The sequence below is a fragment of the Aethalodelphis obliquidens genome, unplaced genomic scaffold (genome assembly GCF_003676395.1).
Source record: "Aethalodelphis obliquidens isolate GAN/ISIS:26980383/991018 unplaced genomic scaffold, ASM367639v1 scaffold51, whole genome shotgun sequence".
Lineage (NCBI taxonomy): Eukaryota > Metazoa > Chordata > Mammalia > Artiodactyla > Delphinidae > Aethalodelphis > Aethalodelphis obliquidens.
The window spans coordinates 7,713,088-7,730,659 of NW_020837995.1; the positions used below are offsets into that span (position 1 = coordinate 7,713,088).

A 17,572-nucleotide genomic window follows, 5' to 3' on the forward strand; every position below is an offset into this window, starting at 1 on the left:
ACCAGACACTCCTTCTCCCTACCCACTGGCATCAAGAAGACAAGCAAATGACCTAGATTCAGCCAATCAGAAGGGAACACCCTGGACTTTGACTCTTGAGGGAGAGAGAGAGATTCAGAGATGCAGGGAAAGTGGGGAAGTGATTAATGGTGACAGCAGTAGCAGTGAGGATCCAGTGTTGATAGCAGTGAAGGTGGCAGCAGTGATCATTATCGGGGGTGTCTGGTGGCCTCGGTGCAGCTCCGAACCAGACTGATTCTCAGGAGTTTCTAGGGCCATTTTTCTGCCTACCTTGATAACTGCCTGGTTTACAAGCCCGGTCCTCCAAACTTCCCACTGTGTCTGTGAGCTACTCAAGTCTTCCAATAAATTCGTTTTGTTTTTTTAACCAAAATCTGCCTCTGTTTCTTGCAACCTAGAACCCTGACTAAATTGGTTTTTGCCATGTTACTTACAAAAAAGAGTAACTGCAAAAAGCCGAAATGTCTGAAAATAGGGAGAAAGGGAGACCACACTATATCCATATATGGATATGATACAGTAATAAACATGTTAAATATACTTGCAAGTTGGCATATGAAAGTTATACATAATTATTAAAAAAAAAACCTAACTACTCACAAATAAGAAACTCTGATTAATTTTTCCTAAATAAAAGTGATATAAATACTGTATGACCTAAAAGAGAAAAAAAGAATCAGACGAAAAAAAAAAAAACAATGGAATCAATGACTAAATATTGGTTAATAAATTTTAAATTCGTGTTTGAATGGAATTCTTTTTAATGACACTGGAGGTAAAAGAACATGGCAGATTAAATTCAACAGAAATTTAAATGTTTCATGCTTTATGCTGTTACAGAAGCAAATTATGTGTAACATGTAGTAGACGGTATGTGTGTTTCTGTCTAGACTTGCAATGTGTAGGAGTCTTGTCTCCCTAAGACAGAACCCAGGAAATGCTCTGCACCACCCTGCTTTACAGCTAGGGTTCACACCAGTATTGAGGGTCCTCAATCACACTCACCCATTCAATACTGATTTAGACGTGAGTAATTTAAGATCTGATGCAAAATCCATTTTGTTGGGAAGGGTGACAGTAGAGGCTTCCAGCGTTGGGGAGAGCCATTAGTTGCAAGTGTGAGTTCCCTAACTAGGAGGAAATCTTTAAAAAATTCTACCTATCCTAGAGAAATTTAAGAGAATATTACATCCATACAGTCAAACATACCACTGTAAGGAACAACCAGCGGAAATGAGTTCTGTGGAATTCAAACATAACTATCATGTTAGTCATCCTCTTTACGTTGGATCTGTCAGAGACGAAGTGGCGGAGCACTCCATAAAGAAATGGGCACACAGACGCTTGAAAGACTACAGCAAATGTGAAGCGTGGCAAGAAGTTTCATACAGTTTGAGAACAGTAGCTCGGTCCCTTCCTCAAAGTGTTCCTAAATGCTTCCTGCCATATTCACATCTTCCTCCACTACATCTCTATTCCAACATGTGCCACCACCTATATGGCTTCATAGAATCTCCATATAAAATGTCTATCTCCCACATCAGGTAATAAGAAAGTATACTTTCTCCTCAGAGGACTTACAGAAAGAACTCTCAGCAAATATTAGTTTAAAAACAATAGTAACTGTAAAAATAACAACAACAATCTCAAAAGAGGGCTGCATAGCTAAGTAGCAGAATAGAGATGTTTGAAACCCAACTAGGAAAACCGTAAAATGAACTTATATGAGCAAAATGACAAAAAAGATAAAGATTATGAGAAAAATATTTTAAGACCTGGAGGAGAGATCCAGGAGATTCTATACCCATCTATGGGCTGGTACATTGACTGACCTAGTCCCCTTTTCCAATCTCCTCCTTTCTTGCCTTCCTCTGCCACAAAAAAAGAGAAAATGAAATACTTGAATCCCCAGTCTCATTTGCAGAGCTGTATGAAACAAATGACTACGTGACAGCTTGGCCAGTGAGATGCAGGTGGAAGTCGTGGGGACACCACATCTTCCCAAAGGAAAAGGCAAAACTACAGAGGAGTCTCTTTTCTCCTTCCCCTTCCCCCTTTCTTTCTGCCTGGAAAATTAACACATTACATACAGATATAGCAGCAATCTTGCACACCTAAAAACAAAACCACACTACAAACATGGGTCAAGAAGATCAAAAGACATTAGGTACTTATACCTGGATTTCTTGTTACTGAAAAAAATAAACTTCTTGCTGAAGTCATTGTTTATAAAGTTTTCTGTTACCTGAAGTCAATCCCATTCCCAACTGATATCCCACTTTATAGGAAGCCCAAAAGGAAAGAAAAAGAGATGATAGAAGGGAAGAAATAAGATAATTTTCTGCACAGAAAAAAAGACTTGAACCTTCAGATAAAAAGGGTCTACCTACAAGGTACCATGCAGGAACAAAAATGTTTTTAAAGACACACATAAAATACATTCTGATAAAATCTGTGAACTCAAAAATAAAGAGAAAATCCTAGATGCTTCCAGAAAGAAAGGATTTTGCATCTAGGATTTACCTACCACCATTTGAAACTATCATTCAAATGAGGGAAAAATAAATTTTTGAATAGGCAAAGACTCAAAAAATTATCTACACACCATTATTATTTCAGGGAAATTTTTTTTTAATTCCAGAAGAATGACTCAGGAAAAACGATTTGTACAAATAAACAATTAGTTGAGCTTAAATACACAGGTAATGACGTGATTTAAAAATTTGGCTACTATTGAGAAAGATTCCTAAAATATAAGACGCATACTGTTTTTAAAAGGAAAAACTTGGGGGCTTCCCTGGTGGCACAGTGGTTGAGAGTCCGCCTGCTGATGCAGGGGATGCGGGTTCATGCCCTGGTCCGGGAAGATCCCACATGCCGTGGAGCGACTGGGCCCGTGAGCCGTGATGGCTGAGCCTGCGTGTCCGGAGCCTGTGCTCCGCAACGGGAGAGGCCCACGTATCGCAAAAAAAAAAAAAACAGGAAAAACTTCTGGGCTTCCCTGGTGGTGCAGTGGTTAGGAATCTGCCTGCCAATGCAAGGGACACAGGTTCGAGCCCTGGCCCGGGAGGATCCCACATGCCACGGAGCAACTAAGCCCGTGCACCACAGCTGCTGAGCCTGAGCTCTAGAGCCCACGAGCCACAACTACTGAGCCCACGTGCCACAACTACTGAAGCCTGTGCGCCTAGAGCCCATGCTCCACAACAAGAGAAGCCACCGCAATGAGAAGCCCGTGCATCGCAACAAAGAGTAGCCCCCACTCACCACAGCTAGAGAAAGCCCGCGCGCAGCAATGAAGACCCAACACAGCCATAAATAATTTATTAATTTATTAAATAAAGGGAAAAACTTCTAACATCCTGGAACTAAAATTCCAGGTGATTTCAATACATTCTGGAGGCGAGGAAAGGGGAGAAGAGGGAAATAAAAGCATACCAAAGATCCTTTCCTGTTAAGATATAAGATTTTGGAGACTAATTAATTACTGAAGGACCTCCAGAGAGGAATGCAGCCCCCTGCCAACACTGATCCTAGGCCAGTGAGACCACTTTAGATTTCTCTCCAGAACTAGGGGGAAACTGAGGTGAAGAGAAATAACTTCCCAAGGTGACAGAACTGAGAAATGATGGATCCTGCATTCTAGCCCAGGTGACAACAGACTGCCAAAGCCAGCACACACAACCACTCTCCGCTACCACCTGCAGTGTCTGGAGACTCCATTTCTACAGACCACAGTGTCAGCTGTGAATACATAACCTGGAGGAATATATACCAGTACAACACTGGCCTTTCCTGGAGTAGGAATGATAGAGAACTGTTATTTTTTTTCTTTTCATCTGAATTTCTAGCTTCTCTTGACGAATTGGAGGATCCAGGCAGCCCTGGGCAGGATTTCCATGCAGCAGCAGCCACGGACCAGCACACTCTCCCCCAATGGCTACAGATATTGCTGCACATGCTCTGCTTTTTACCCAGAGCAAAAACTACCCTCTGAACCTACACGTCTTAGGCTGGGTTCCCTAGATCTGGAACCTGAGGCAGAGATTCTTGTTTAAGTGACTTAGTGGGGGGATGCTTTCAGGATTAGGGGTGTGAGGGGAGCAGGCTAGGACAAGGAAACAAAGCTAGGCGAGGATATGGTCTCAGCTGAAGACTGGGTGACCCCTGGGGAAGAGGTGGAGGACAAACTGCAGGGCACAGCTAATCCCATCTCAAGGTGAGGGGATGTGAGGGGAGGCGGGGGCTGCTGTCCTGAGCTGGTCAGCTCCCATTTAGCCCAGGGCAATTCTCCAGGGAAGGAGGCAGCTGTGCACCCTTGGCACAGGGCAGGGGGATGGATGCACACATGTGCCAGGTAAAAGGGATCTGGGCAGGGTGCCAGCAGCATTTATCACATCATCTCTATTAAACATAGGGGAATAAAAACTAGACGACAAGGCTAAGAGCTTCAAGGCACACAGGAGAATGTATTTCTTTGTAGAAGTAAGAATATTACAATAGCCAGGTCATGGAAGCAACCTAAATGCCCATCGACAGACGAATGGATAAAGAAGTTGTGGTACATATATACAATGGAATATTACTCAGTCATAAAAAGGAACGAAATTGAGTCATCTGTTGAGACGTGGATGGACCTAGAGACGGTCATACAGAGTGAAGTAAGTCAGAAAGAGAAAAACAAATATCGTATATTAACGCATGTATGTGGAACCTAGAAAAATGGTACAGATGAACCAGTTTGCAGGGCAGAAATAGAGACACAGATGTAGAGAACAAACGTATGGACACCAAGGGGGGAAAACCGCGGTGGGGTGGGGATGGTGGTGTGCTGAATTGGGCGATTGGGATTGACATGTATATACTGATGTGTATAAAATTGATGACTAATAAGAACCTGCAGTATAAACAAACAAACAACAAAAAAAAACCTAATACTAAACTTTCTTTGGGTTATTTGTATGGAAATATGTTAATATAAATGTTTCAGATATTACATGAAATTTCTAAAAATCTTATATGTTCTGATATAATGTTATAAGAATTCTAGTTATTACTTTAAAATGTATATCTCAGAAATAACTTTAAAAAATAAATAAATAAAAAGAATATGGCTATAAGTTTAGTATGCAAACAAGCACAAACGCTGAGCCACTGCACTCCTTATGTGCTTGTCTGGGCCCTATAAATACCTGCATTCGCACCCTGGATTCACGCTTTTCCCCTCCTTACACTCAGTCTGTGCTCGCCCCAGACTCTTCACGGAACTAGATGCCCAGCGGTACCTGGGCAGGAGCAGGATGGTGCTCTTCAGGATTACTGAAGACTTCGCTAAAATATCATGGAACCAGTTTAGGGATAATAAGAAATGTCCAAAATAAAAGGATCCAGAGAAACACAATTCTGTGTCATCAATGACCAAGCCCATCACATCATAGGCAGAGGTTATTATTGTGAAAGCCAATTGTCGTCACTCTTATAATGACATGGGAGAGTCAATAATGAATCGGCAAGAATAAATTGGAAAATTTAGATAAAAATAAATTTGTAAAATGGGATTTTTTTTTTTTTTTTTTGCGGTTCACAGGACTATCACTGTTGCAGCCTCTCCCGTTGCAGAGCACAGGCTCCGGATGCGCAGGCTCAGCGACCACGGCTCACAGGCCCAGCCACTCCGTGGCATGTGGGATCCTCCCGGACCGTGGCACGAACCCATGTCCCCTGCATCGGCAGGTGGACTCTCAACCACTGCGCCACCAGGGAAGCCCAAAACGGGATTTTTTAAAGTCAGAAATATTGTTCCATAATTTGAAAAATTACTATAAATTTATGCTAATGGGTCAATAACATGATTAAAGAAATAAAAATTAAGAAGTGTAGAGCTTGTGGAATATCAGAGTTTACTTACCTCAGAACTGGACAGCCCCGAATCACTGTTATCCAAGTCCTTCAAAAGTTCAACCAGCCTTTTCTTCTCTCTGTCAATCATAACTACTGGTTGTCCTGAATTCTTGGCCAACTACAGAATGTATGAATGGAAAATATTAAATATTCAAAGCAATTCATAGTTCAGGAAAAATAAAAATGGGACCTGAGGCTTCTACAATACAGAAACACTAAGGTAAAATTTGTGAGATTAGGCATTTTCATTTGCTAGGTAATTTTACTTTATGCCAAATTTTTGATAGAGGTCCATTCTCCAAGCAAAGATATTCAACCATTTCAACAAACATTTTATTTAAAATTAAAACATGGGCAGTTTGCAAACCTCTCTTTATATAATATGTATCAATGCAAAAACATATTTGCTGAGACATTTGGAAGGAATCTTACCACTTCCTATGTGGCATATATTCACTAAATGAAACTGCTTTTAAATTTCAAGAATATCATATCAGGAGTTTAAATAAGATTCAGTTACTATTGTTAAAAGGGAAATATATGGTGGAGCTGCTGTCTGTGTCAGCAAGAACTTGGATATGGGGAAAACCTTACTGCTCTTGGAAAATTAAACACTAAATCAACATACAATGAGCCAGAACAAAGAGACAGAGCAAGCTGGAGAAGGTCTCCTTCAGATCATACAATGATGGAGCACAGAAAAATCGAGAGTCCCAGAGGTCAGTCCTCACAGCAGCAGGCTGACCCAGAATCCAGTCTGCCTGGAAAAGACGTGCTAATTGTGGAAAAAGCATCAGGCTTGAACTATGAAGAATTATTTAACTCTCTCCTCTTAACACTTCACACTCACCAATGTAGCTTTCTAGTGACTTAACTGCCTGAGTGGTTTGCCATGAGCCTCTGTCCCATACTTACATTTCTTGCTATAAATTAATTCGCATTCTGGTCTAATACAGGAGTTCTTGTGCCCTTAGTTAGTCTAAGTCTGCCTTAAGGACAAACCAAGTGAGACCGCAGGGCCTGTAAGACCAAGGTTGAGCCCCTAAATCAGGGAGCTAATCAGAGCAAGAGACAAGTGACAGGCTGCCAGGAAGCTCTGCTAGAGTTGGGCGGAAGGGGCAGGGGCAGTGGGCAGACAACCAGTTGGCCTCTCCAACTCTGCCAGGAGAATTTTCCATTCAAATTTCTAAATGCACCAGTTATAAAATCAGTCTCATTACTTTAATAAAACAATTTTAAAATTGATTTTAAATATGCAATTTAAAATCTGGGAAACACTGTCCAAAACTATTTTCTAAATAAATGTTTTTCAAACTGCAGGAACCAGATTCATTTCTGCATAATGAAACAAATGTAGTAAGTTGCAGCTAGCAATTTTAAAAGGGGTAGGATGGGATAGAATAGGATAGGATGGAGAAGAAAATAGTGAAGTTAAGTACTGGCTCATAAAACTTTTCTATCAGTTGTATATAGTGTTTCAATTACATACACGTGCATCATGGTCAAAAAAATATTTAAAGACAATGAACACAACTACTTCCATGCTTGCAGCTCACTTCATCCCACATTCTGGCTTCTAAATTTCTAAGTACATACCTCAATGTTTCGCTTAATAAAATCCTGGCTGTGTTTACCCCTGAGCTCAATCTTTTCTGTATTTGAGAAAGGTTTCTTTTCTGCTTTGATCAATGACTCATTTCTTTCCACACCATACGTAAAATCTAATATTAAGAAAGTTCAAAATTTTTTCAGAATTATAATTGTCCATTATGCTAAAATTTTACCTTAAGCATATATTAGGATATATAAGAAATAAAACACACATAGAAGTACTTCTAAATTCCAGATCCAGAAACTTAATACATACAGAGATTTTTTTTTTTTTGGCTGTGCCACACGCCTTTCAGGATCTTAGTTCCCCGACCAGGGATCAAACCCGTGTCCCCTGCAGTGGAAGCGCAGAGCCCTAACCACTGGACCACCAGGGAATTCCCCAGAGATTTATTCTTAAAAAGATAAATGTGTTCCCATAATTTGCCATGAAGTTCTCATAAAACTTCTTTTGTTATTCATTATCCTGTATCAAACTTCTTATGCTGATTCCTTTGGAATCACGGGAAACACAAAAAGAACTTCAAGTGATATATGTAAAGGAGAAATCTCTGATGTCATGGGAATTTTAAAATATATTTTATTTTAGTCTTTATATGAAATAAAACTTTCCGTAAGGCTAGAGTCATTACCCGCTACTCTGTTAATTTGCCATCACCCTCTCAGAATAAACTTTTTGTTCAACCCTGTCTTTTAAGCAAAGTCTGGGCATAAGTGTCCTGGATGTTCCACATCCTATCTGCACAAACCCCTAAAACCCATTTCAATTTATCAGTTTTTCTCAACCTTTGAAAAGAGATTTGAGTCAACCTCCGAGTTGTTCAGACCTTGAGTACTCAAGACAAGAGTAAGAAAAATACTTGTGGACTCTTATCCCCTTTATAAAATATCTTGTTTTCATTGTAGTCACATTTAAAGCATTTTTTAAAAAATTATGTGAATCCTTCATTAAAGCTCTAAAAATACACAGAAAGAAGAGTCCTCTTAAATGAGAAATGGAGTCCACCTTACAAAATAGGATAAATTGCCATATTAAAGTCCAACAGAAAAAAACACTAGCCAGTAGCTCAATGTAGACAAGGCTTACTTAAAAGTTACCTTTGTTTTATGAGAGAGGTTACTTCAATAAAAAAGGATTAAGGGAGCTAGTCAATTGGTGTATTTACAGCTTATTATCAAAGATTCAGTATAAATTTCATAATTAAAGAATAAATGTTGATAACACTAGCTGAAAAGAACAAGGAAAAGGGTGAGATCTCTGGATTTAATTTCTTTTCAGACAAAAGAAAAGTTTTACTTTTCTATCCTTTATAATTGGGGTTTTATTCTTTAATCAATAACATGATTTTTTTAATAAACTATCAATAGTTAAAGTATGATTTACTTTTTTGGAGAGTGGCCTTCTTAGATATAAAATATATAACTTTTTCCCATAATCCAAATTGTATACAGTCTTTTAAGTTGAAATATGAAGTCTATTCATTCAGCTGAAGTTTCATATTCTCTTAAACAATACATTAAAATAAATCAAATTAAATGCATCTCTGTCTACATTTATAATAGTTTCTTTAAAATATACTTTTAATAAATTATAGGATTAAACCTTAGATTGTCTGGTAGGAATTATCTCCCTAGAAATGTCCTCTTCTCTCCATCCTGGTAGTGATCCAGGGTAGAAGCTGCCATGTTCCTATAGTGACCCCAACCCTTGCTAGGTTGGATGAGTTGATTGAACCAAGGGTGGGCACCTAACCCAAGACAGATCAGTTGGTCTCTTCTCTAGGATTTAGGAATTGAATTGCCCTCTCAATGACTAGCCACAGGATATGCTCTTGGGAATCAAAGAAGCTGTCTACCAGCCGGATTCTTTCCATAAATTTTCTTTTTCACTTAAAGCTAGGTTTCTATTACTTGCAGCCAGATCTTCTTTAGCTCTTTATTATACAAAATTTCAATCCAAAAGTAGAAAGACTGGTATAATGAACCCTCAACAACTAACTTCAATAATGACCAATCTTGTTTCATCTATAACCTCACCTACTTCCACTCACCACTGAATTAAATCACATCAAATCGTTTCATCTGTGAATATTTCTACATACTGCTAGTATCTTCTTGTGACAGTATGTAAAATCACATACCTTTATTGACATTCTGTATACAGTTTTCATAGTCTTCTGGAGGGACTTGAGTGTGAAACACAGAGAAAAAGGTATCTTCGTGCTCATAGCAAGAAGGATCTATTGATTTAAAAATCACGTGTTCAATACACACAAAATAAATAAGGAATTGTTTATGTGAACAGTTGTTTTAAAAAAGATAAGACCTAATGTTCTCTGCAATATTCCTCAATTCCCTCCACACACGTTTCTTAAGACAATGTCACTTTCAAAAAAAAAAAGACAATGTCACTTTCAGGTAGAAATGATAATCATCTTTGTACACATGAGCCACTCAAAACAGAGCAATCAAGATAATCAACAGAATTTCCCTAGAACTTCTGTGCAAAGAGGATGTACAAGGTTGCACTAAAATATCACATTAATTAACTGGAGATAATGTACCCAAAGTCTAATATTCTTAATACGGAGAATGTACACACTGCATAACTTTGTGTTTTTATTTTAGATCCCCAAGGTTTAGATTTCAGATATAGGGTCAGTCATTAAAATAACAGAATGTGTTTCAGAGAGAAAACTGGGGAGACACTTAGCAGTTAGCCTTCTTTTCTTTTATTTATTCTCTTGGGATAATACCCATAAAGAAATTAGGAAATTGTGGTTTTTAACTCTTTTTGTTTAATGTAATTTGTTTCATGTTCTACTAGCTACTTCAGACACTGTATATTTACAAGAAACTGCTAACATAAATAAATATCACTTTGCCTTAATATGAGAGAATCTGCCAGGTTATGGCACAGAAGTGTTTTTGCTTAAGAAAACGTGACAAGTCTTGAAGACACTACAGGATTCATCACCTACCTCTGAAACAAACCTGATTCAAGCATCTACTCGGAGACAATACAGGCAAGATACATTCACCCTAACACACAAACACCACCAATTCATAACGTACAACTTCTGACAGTAAAAAAAAATTCATCAATCCAATTCCCTAATTTGGAATTCATAATAATCTGGCATCACCAGGATTGACATTACAACCATAATCCTTGTACAATCTTTGATGAGTTAATCTAGCAAATTAGTGGTATAAGCCTTGCAAGGAGAGGGGTAAGCTACTCAAAAAGCAAAAAGGTTTAAAGTGCTTTTCAAACTTTAATTGTTTTGCAACCACTACTATTAGGGGTCTTAAAATATTCATTAAAGCAGGCTCATCGAGCCAGCAATTTGGCAACGTTCTGTTATTGGTTTAAGTTGCATCACATATCCAAAGTGGTAATATATTTATTTTTGATCACATAATTCCTCTTTAATAGCAGTTTCACTCAATTTTAAACTAAAGTACCTAGAAAGACACAAAAATATGAAAACTTGCAATACTAAAAACTATTATAGCAAGGTGATACTGAAGCTTTTAAACCCAGAGGTTTTTCCTAGGCTGAAATCATTCGTGTGACCCTGTGGCTCTTCACCCATAGTCGCAGGGTAGTCATTGCCTCAGACAGAAGATGGGTACAGCCTAGAACAAAGGCCTCATAGCTCAGTCTTGAGTTTAAAAGACAACAGTTGTAAAAGGCAGACATTCAACTGCAGGAGCTCAACTCCTTGAGAGAGAAAAAGCATTTTCTAAATTCCAAAAGTCCTCCATTAGAAAGCTCTTCCTTATAGTCAAAAAACATTCTAATTAATGTAGAAGAAATGATGGAATTAGAAAATAACCATTTGGTAACCATCATAATAATAATTGATTCAGGTAGGAATCATCAATGGATAATAAAACTCATGGGTGAAAGTTTGAAGAATAACAGGATAATAGCCTCAGAGTATCCTTCCATGAGATAACTTATTCAGTACAAAAAGAAAAATGGTAACTTTACAGTGCAGAAACCTGGCAGACACCACCTTAATCAAATGATCAAAGTTAACATCATCAGTGACGGAACAATCAACATCATGCATTTCCTGATATGATTCATGGAGAAGAACACAGTACCACTTCTGTGGGATTTCTGCCAAAAATGCATAACTTGAACCCAATATATGGAAACATAAACAAACCCAAACTGGGCAACAGTCTACAAAATAACAGGCCTATAATCTTCCAAAATGCTAACGTCATAAAACACAAAGAATGACTAAAGAGACATGACAATTAAATGCAATGCATTATATTGAATTTTCTTTTGCTAGAAAGGATTTTAGTGTGACAACTGGCAAAGCATGAAGAAAGTCTGTCAATTGGATAATAGTATTATATCGATACTTATTTCCTGATTTGTGTGCATGTGTGTGTCCTCTTGTGGACAGGAAGACAGAGGATGTGGTAAATGTTAACACCTGGAGAATCTGTATAAAGGGTATTAGAGAATTCTTCATACTTTTCAGACTTTAAGTCTGAAATTATATCAAAATTAGAGGTTAATAGGAAAATTTTCAAATTTCCTCATTACAAACATTCTTCTGGGGGAAAAAAGCCTCCCTTGAGAGATCAAGGGCCAGACCTTGAAAGACTGAGCACAATTGTTTTATTAACTTTTTTTTAATTGAATGAAAGACTCTTTCAATTTTATAGTGCTTTACAATTTTCAAAAGTTTTCAGCACAATTTTTAACAAGAGTCTTAAAAGAGGAAGATTGCAGGATTGATTTAAGTTGCTTCCTGCCACCTAGAGAAGAAAGCCCATCCCAGACAATGGGAAGGACCTAGAAGAACATCAGAGGGGATGAGTTTGCAGAAGACACAAGTGACACACACGTGAGGCTGCTCCCTGGCACTCATCCCATTAGAGGTGAAATCTTGGAGTTGGATAGAGATCACCAAAGAGAATGGGAAAACCAGAGCCCTGTGGGCTCTGCCTCACTGCATACCTGGAACTTGGGAGGAGACTCCACACACAGTGCTCCACACCTACCCCTGACAGCTCCAAAGCAGCAATGGCAGTGTGGCATATTTAGAGGAAGACAGGGCCTAATATATTCACCCTTTCTTTCTCCCTCTCTCTCTCTCCTCCCGACCCCAACACACACACAGAGAGAAACATATGACATACAATGGCATGACTGGCCTGTGGCATAGAAGAGAACCAGAAGTTCTCACTTGCCCCGATTAGGTAGAAACTGACCTCTTCCCACTGCACATCATGACACCAACCAAAAATGCACACATCCAAATGTCCCCTACAATTAAGAACCACCCTATTAGCCTACAGAGGAAATTTCAATTAACTCAAAATATCAAAACAATGCCCACAGTGTTATAGATTTCCACATTGACTTTTAAAACAGAGAGCTTAAAAAAAATCCTGGAGAACAAGGGAAAAGCACCATTTTCTAATTAACTATAAAGTCAATGAAGAAATAAGAGTACAATAACAACCTGTAGAGAATAATGATGATACCATACAACAAAGAATGTAGTACAAAGCTAAATCTATATGCAGAAACAAATTTATAGCAATGGGGCTTTTATCATATTGTTATGGACTGAACTGTAACCCCCCCAAATTCATACATTGAAGCCCTAACCCCCAGTGTGGCTGTATTTTACGGAGGTAATTAAAGTTGAATGAGGTTATTAGGTGGGGTACTAATCCAATAGAACTGGTGTCCTCACAAGAAGAGGAAGAGGCACCAGAGATATCTTCACCCCGCTCCTCTTCTTCCCTTGTGCACAGAGAAAAGGTCATGTGAGGACACAGTGAGAACGTGGCCGTCTGTAAGCCAGGAAGAGAGACCTCACCAAAAAACAAATTTTCCAATACCTTGATCTTAGACGTCTAGCCTCCAAAACTGTAAGAAAATAAGTTTCTGCTGTTTAAGCCACCCAGTCTGTGGTATTTTTTTTATGGCAGCCCTAGCAGACACATATTTTAAGAGAAAATAAAATGAGCTTAACTAGTTTAACTGAAGAAGCTAGAGAAAACAATAACAAGTTCAAGAAAAGAAATATAGATAATTGTCAGAATTAGCAAAGAAATTCAAAACTGGCTCACAAAGGTATAAAAAGAAAAATCCTCAAGTATAATTTTAAAAAGAGAAAACACTCACTGTAATCAAGATAGCATGGTATTGGCAAAAGAATAGCCACATAGATCCCTGCAACAGAATAGAGGGTTCAGAAATAGACCTGCAAAAATATAGGCAACTAATCTTTAGCAAAAGAACAAAACAGTTGAATAGAGAGAGGATAATCTCTTAAACAAATGGTGCTGGAACAACTGGATGTCCATGTGCAAAAAATAAAAATAAAGAAAGAAGAACATAGATACAGACCTTATACTTTTCACAAAAGTTAACTCAAACTGGATTATAAACCTAAATGTAAAATGCAAAACTATAAAACTTCTAAAACACAGGATAAAAATCTATATGAGCTTCAATTTAGTGACGAGTTTTTGTATACAACACCACAAGCATGATCCATGAAAGAAAAAATTGGTAAGTTAAGCTTATTAAAATTTAAAACATCTGCTCTGCAAAAGATACTGTTAAGAGAAGGAAATTACAAGCCACAGGCTGGGAGAAAATATTTGCAAAACACATATCTGACAAAGGAGTTGTATCCAAAATGTACAAAGAACTCTTAAAATTCAACAAGAAAACAACCAATCCGATTTTTTTAAATGGGCAAAAGACCTAAACAGACAACTCAGTAAAGAAAATATATATATGACAAACAAGCACCTGAAAAGATACTCAACACCCTTTGTCATTAGGGAAATGTAAATGCAAATTAAAACAACAATGAGATATCAATATATACCTATTAGAATGGCTAAAATCCAAAAAACTGACAATACCAATTGCTGGCAAGGATGCAGAACAATAGGAACTTTCATTTTTGCTGGTGGGAATATGAAATGGTAGAGCCATTTTGGAAGACAGGCAGTTTCTTACAAAGTTAAACACTTATTGTATGATCCAGCAATCCTGCTCCTACATATTTACCCCCCAAAATGGAAATTTTATGTCCACACCAAAATCTGCACACTAATGTTTAAAGCAGCTTTATTCGTATTCATCAAAAACTGGAAGCAATCAAGATATCTTTCAATAGATGAAGGGAAAAACAAACAGTGGTACATCCATAGAAAAATATTTAGTGACAAAAAGAAATCAGCCATCAAGTCACAAAAAGACATGGATGAATCTTAACTGTATATTGCTAAGTTAAAAAACCCACTCTGAAAACGGCTACATACGGAATGATTCCAATTATACAACATTTGGAAAAGGCAAAACTAGAGAGACAGTAAAAAAATCGGTGGTGGCTAGAGGTTTGGGGGAAGAAGGGAGAGTTCAATGGCGATTCACACAGGGGACCTCTGTTTGTTTTGTTTGTTTGTTTTAACATCTTTATTGGAGTATAATTGCTTTACAATGGTGTGTTAGTTTCTGCTTTATAACAAAGTGAGTCAACTATACATATATCCCCATATCTCTTCCCTCTTGCATATCCCTCCCTCCCACCCTCCCCATCCCACCCCTCTAGGTGGTCACAAAGCACCAAGCTGATCTCCCCGTGCTATGCGGCTGCTTCCCACTAGCTATCTATTTTACATTTGGTAGTGTATATATGTCCATGTCACTCTCTCACTTTGTCACAGCTTACACTTCCCCCTCCCCGTGTCCTCAAGTCCATTCTCTAGTAGATCTGCGTCTTTATTCCCTGCCCCTAGGTTCTTCATAAACATTCTTTCTTTTTTTTTTAGATTCCATATATATGTGTTAGCATACAGTATTTGTTTTTCTCTTTCTGACTTACTTCACTCTGTATGACAGACTCTAGATCCATCCACCTCACTACAGATAACTCAATTTCATTTCTTTTTATGGCTGAGTAATATTCCATTGTATGTATGTGCCACATCTTCTTTATCCATTCATCCACAGAGGGGATCTTTAAGTGTGGTAAAACTATTCTGTATTATACCGTAACAGTGGTTACACGACACTATACATTTTTGGAAACCTATAACTTCACAGCACAGAGAGTGAACCTTAATGTATGCAATTTTCAAAAGATTATTTAGGATGTCACAGAATCCCAGGATAAAATACAGAATTTGATAAAACAATCTGTGTTATCAATGTATGAAATAATTTCACTGGAGGGGGTAAAGGGAAAAATGTTCACTCTAAGTAACTGTGGAAATGAGTAGACTCTGCAAGACTAAAGGCAACAGAAACTGCACGTGAGCTCTGTACTCCGGTTGATGAGGTTATGTCCTGTGGGGTACAGGTCAACAATTCTGATATCTCTACACACATACAGTAGAATTGAACAATTAAGTAAATGGATGGCCTTTGATGAGAGCCAGGTGTTTCACTGTTGGAGTGGTGGTTACAGATAAGCAAGAGAAAAGGCTAGAATGATCCATGGGGTAATAAAGTCAGAGACCTAAGTATGAACCTATGTTTAGCCTGATACAGATACAGATGGTTACACATAGAAATATTTATAGATAAGTGTGTAACAGGTTAGCATACACACAAATACTTCCTTTCTCAGAAGGCCTAGAGTCAACAACTCCCCAGTAACAGCAAGCACACCTAGCATCCAGATCTGGTTTCTAGTATCATTCTCCAATAAGAGTAACCAGCTGATTGGAGAAACGGCTGATTCTAGGACTCAGGTAAGAAACAAAGAAGATGAGTCTGAAGCCACAAAGTGAGGAAGTGCTCACAACAACAGCAAAATAAAACACACAGTGGAGGAAATATGACAAAAGGACACAAGAGTCAACTGAACAAGCTCCCAATGGTCAAAGCTGTAAAATTTTGAGCAATGAAATAATCCAAAGTATAAACAAATATCCACAAGTCAATAGTGAAATAAATAAATAAGGAGACTAGATGAATCCCCCATGCAGAATAATCCACAATGGGACTGCCCTGGTGGTCCAGTGGTTAAGAATCTGCCTTCCAACGCAGGGGACAGGGGTTCAATCCCTGGTCGGGGAACTAAGATCCCACACGCCGCGGGGCAACTAAGCCTGCGCACCACAACTACTGAGCCCGCGCCACAGCTAGAGAAGCCCAAGAGCCACAACGAAGACCCAGAGCAGCCAAATTTTAAAAATAAATAAATAAAATGTAAAAATAATAATAAAGAATAATTCACAATAGTTTATGTAAATGCTCTGCCATCAAGGAAGTGACGCATAACTCCCCACTCCTTAAGTATGGGCTGCGCATAGTAACTTTCTTCTGAAGAAGATAGTACGGAAAAGGTGAACTATTGAGAAAATTTACAGTGGAGAAACCTGACAAATACTTCCTCAGCCAGGTGATCAAAGTTAACATCAACGGTGATAAGTTATACTGATAGTATGATGGGAGGTAATGAAAACAGCACTTTAACTCTATGGTCTTCCTCCCAAGAACATACAATACAAATCGAATCATGTGAAAACCATGACATAAGTCATAACTGCTGGAAATTCTACAAAATACCTGACCAGTACTCCTCAAAACTGCCAAGGTCATCAAAGACAAGGGAAGTCTGAGAAAGTGCGTAGCCAAGAGTAGCTTAAGGAGACATGAGTAAACGTACTGTGGTATACTGGATGGGATCTTGGAACAGGAAAAGGACATCAGGTAAAAACTAAAAGCCTGAATAAAGTATGGACTTTAGTTAATAATAATGTATCAATATTGGTTCATTAATTGTAACAAAGGTACCATACTAATCTTAATAAAAGGGAAACTCGTTGCAGGTATATGGAAAATCTCTGTACTTTCTTCATATTTTTCCTGTAAATCTAAAACTGTGCTAAAATTAAAAATTAACTTTACAAAAATTCCAGATTAAAAAGAGAAACAAACAACTAACAAAATTAGAAATAAGAAATGGGACATATAAACAATAAGAAGGAGAATTATCATTTTTGAATGCTATATGAAGTTTTATGAGTA

The 17,572-nt window shown here is 38.1% G+C and overlaps 1 protein-coding gene across 1 annotated transcript in view; it reads right to left on the reverse strand.

Moving 5' to 3' along the window:
• FSIP1 (fibrous sheath interacting protein 1) overlaps positions 1 to 17,572 on the reverse strand; it is a 76,396-nt gene that overhangs the window by 24,304 nt on the left and 34,520 nt on the right. Inside the window, exons 6-8 of the mRNA XM_027083851.1 lie at positions 9,675 to 9,773; positions 7,519 to 7,643; positions 5,930 to 6,040 (exon numbers count right to left, since the gene is read on the reverse strand). Of these exons, the coding sequence (XP_026939652.1) occupies positions 5,930 to 6,040; positions 7,519 to 7,643; positions 9,675 to 9,773 (335 nt within the window). The remainder of the gene's footprint in view (positions 1 to 5,929; positions 6,041 to 7,518; positions 7,644 to 9,674; positions 9,774 to 17,572) is intronic.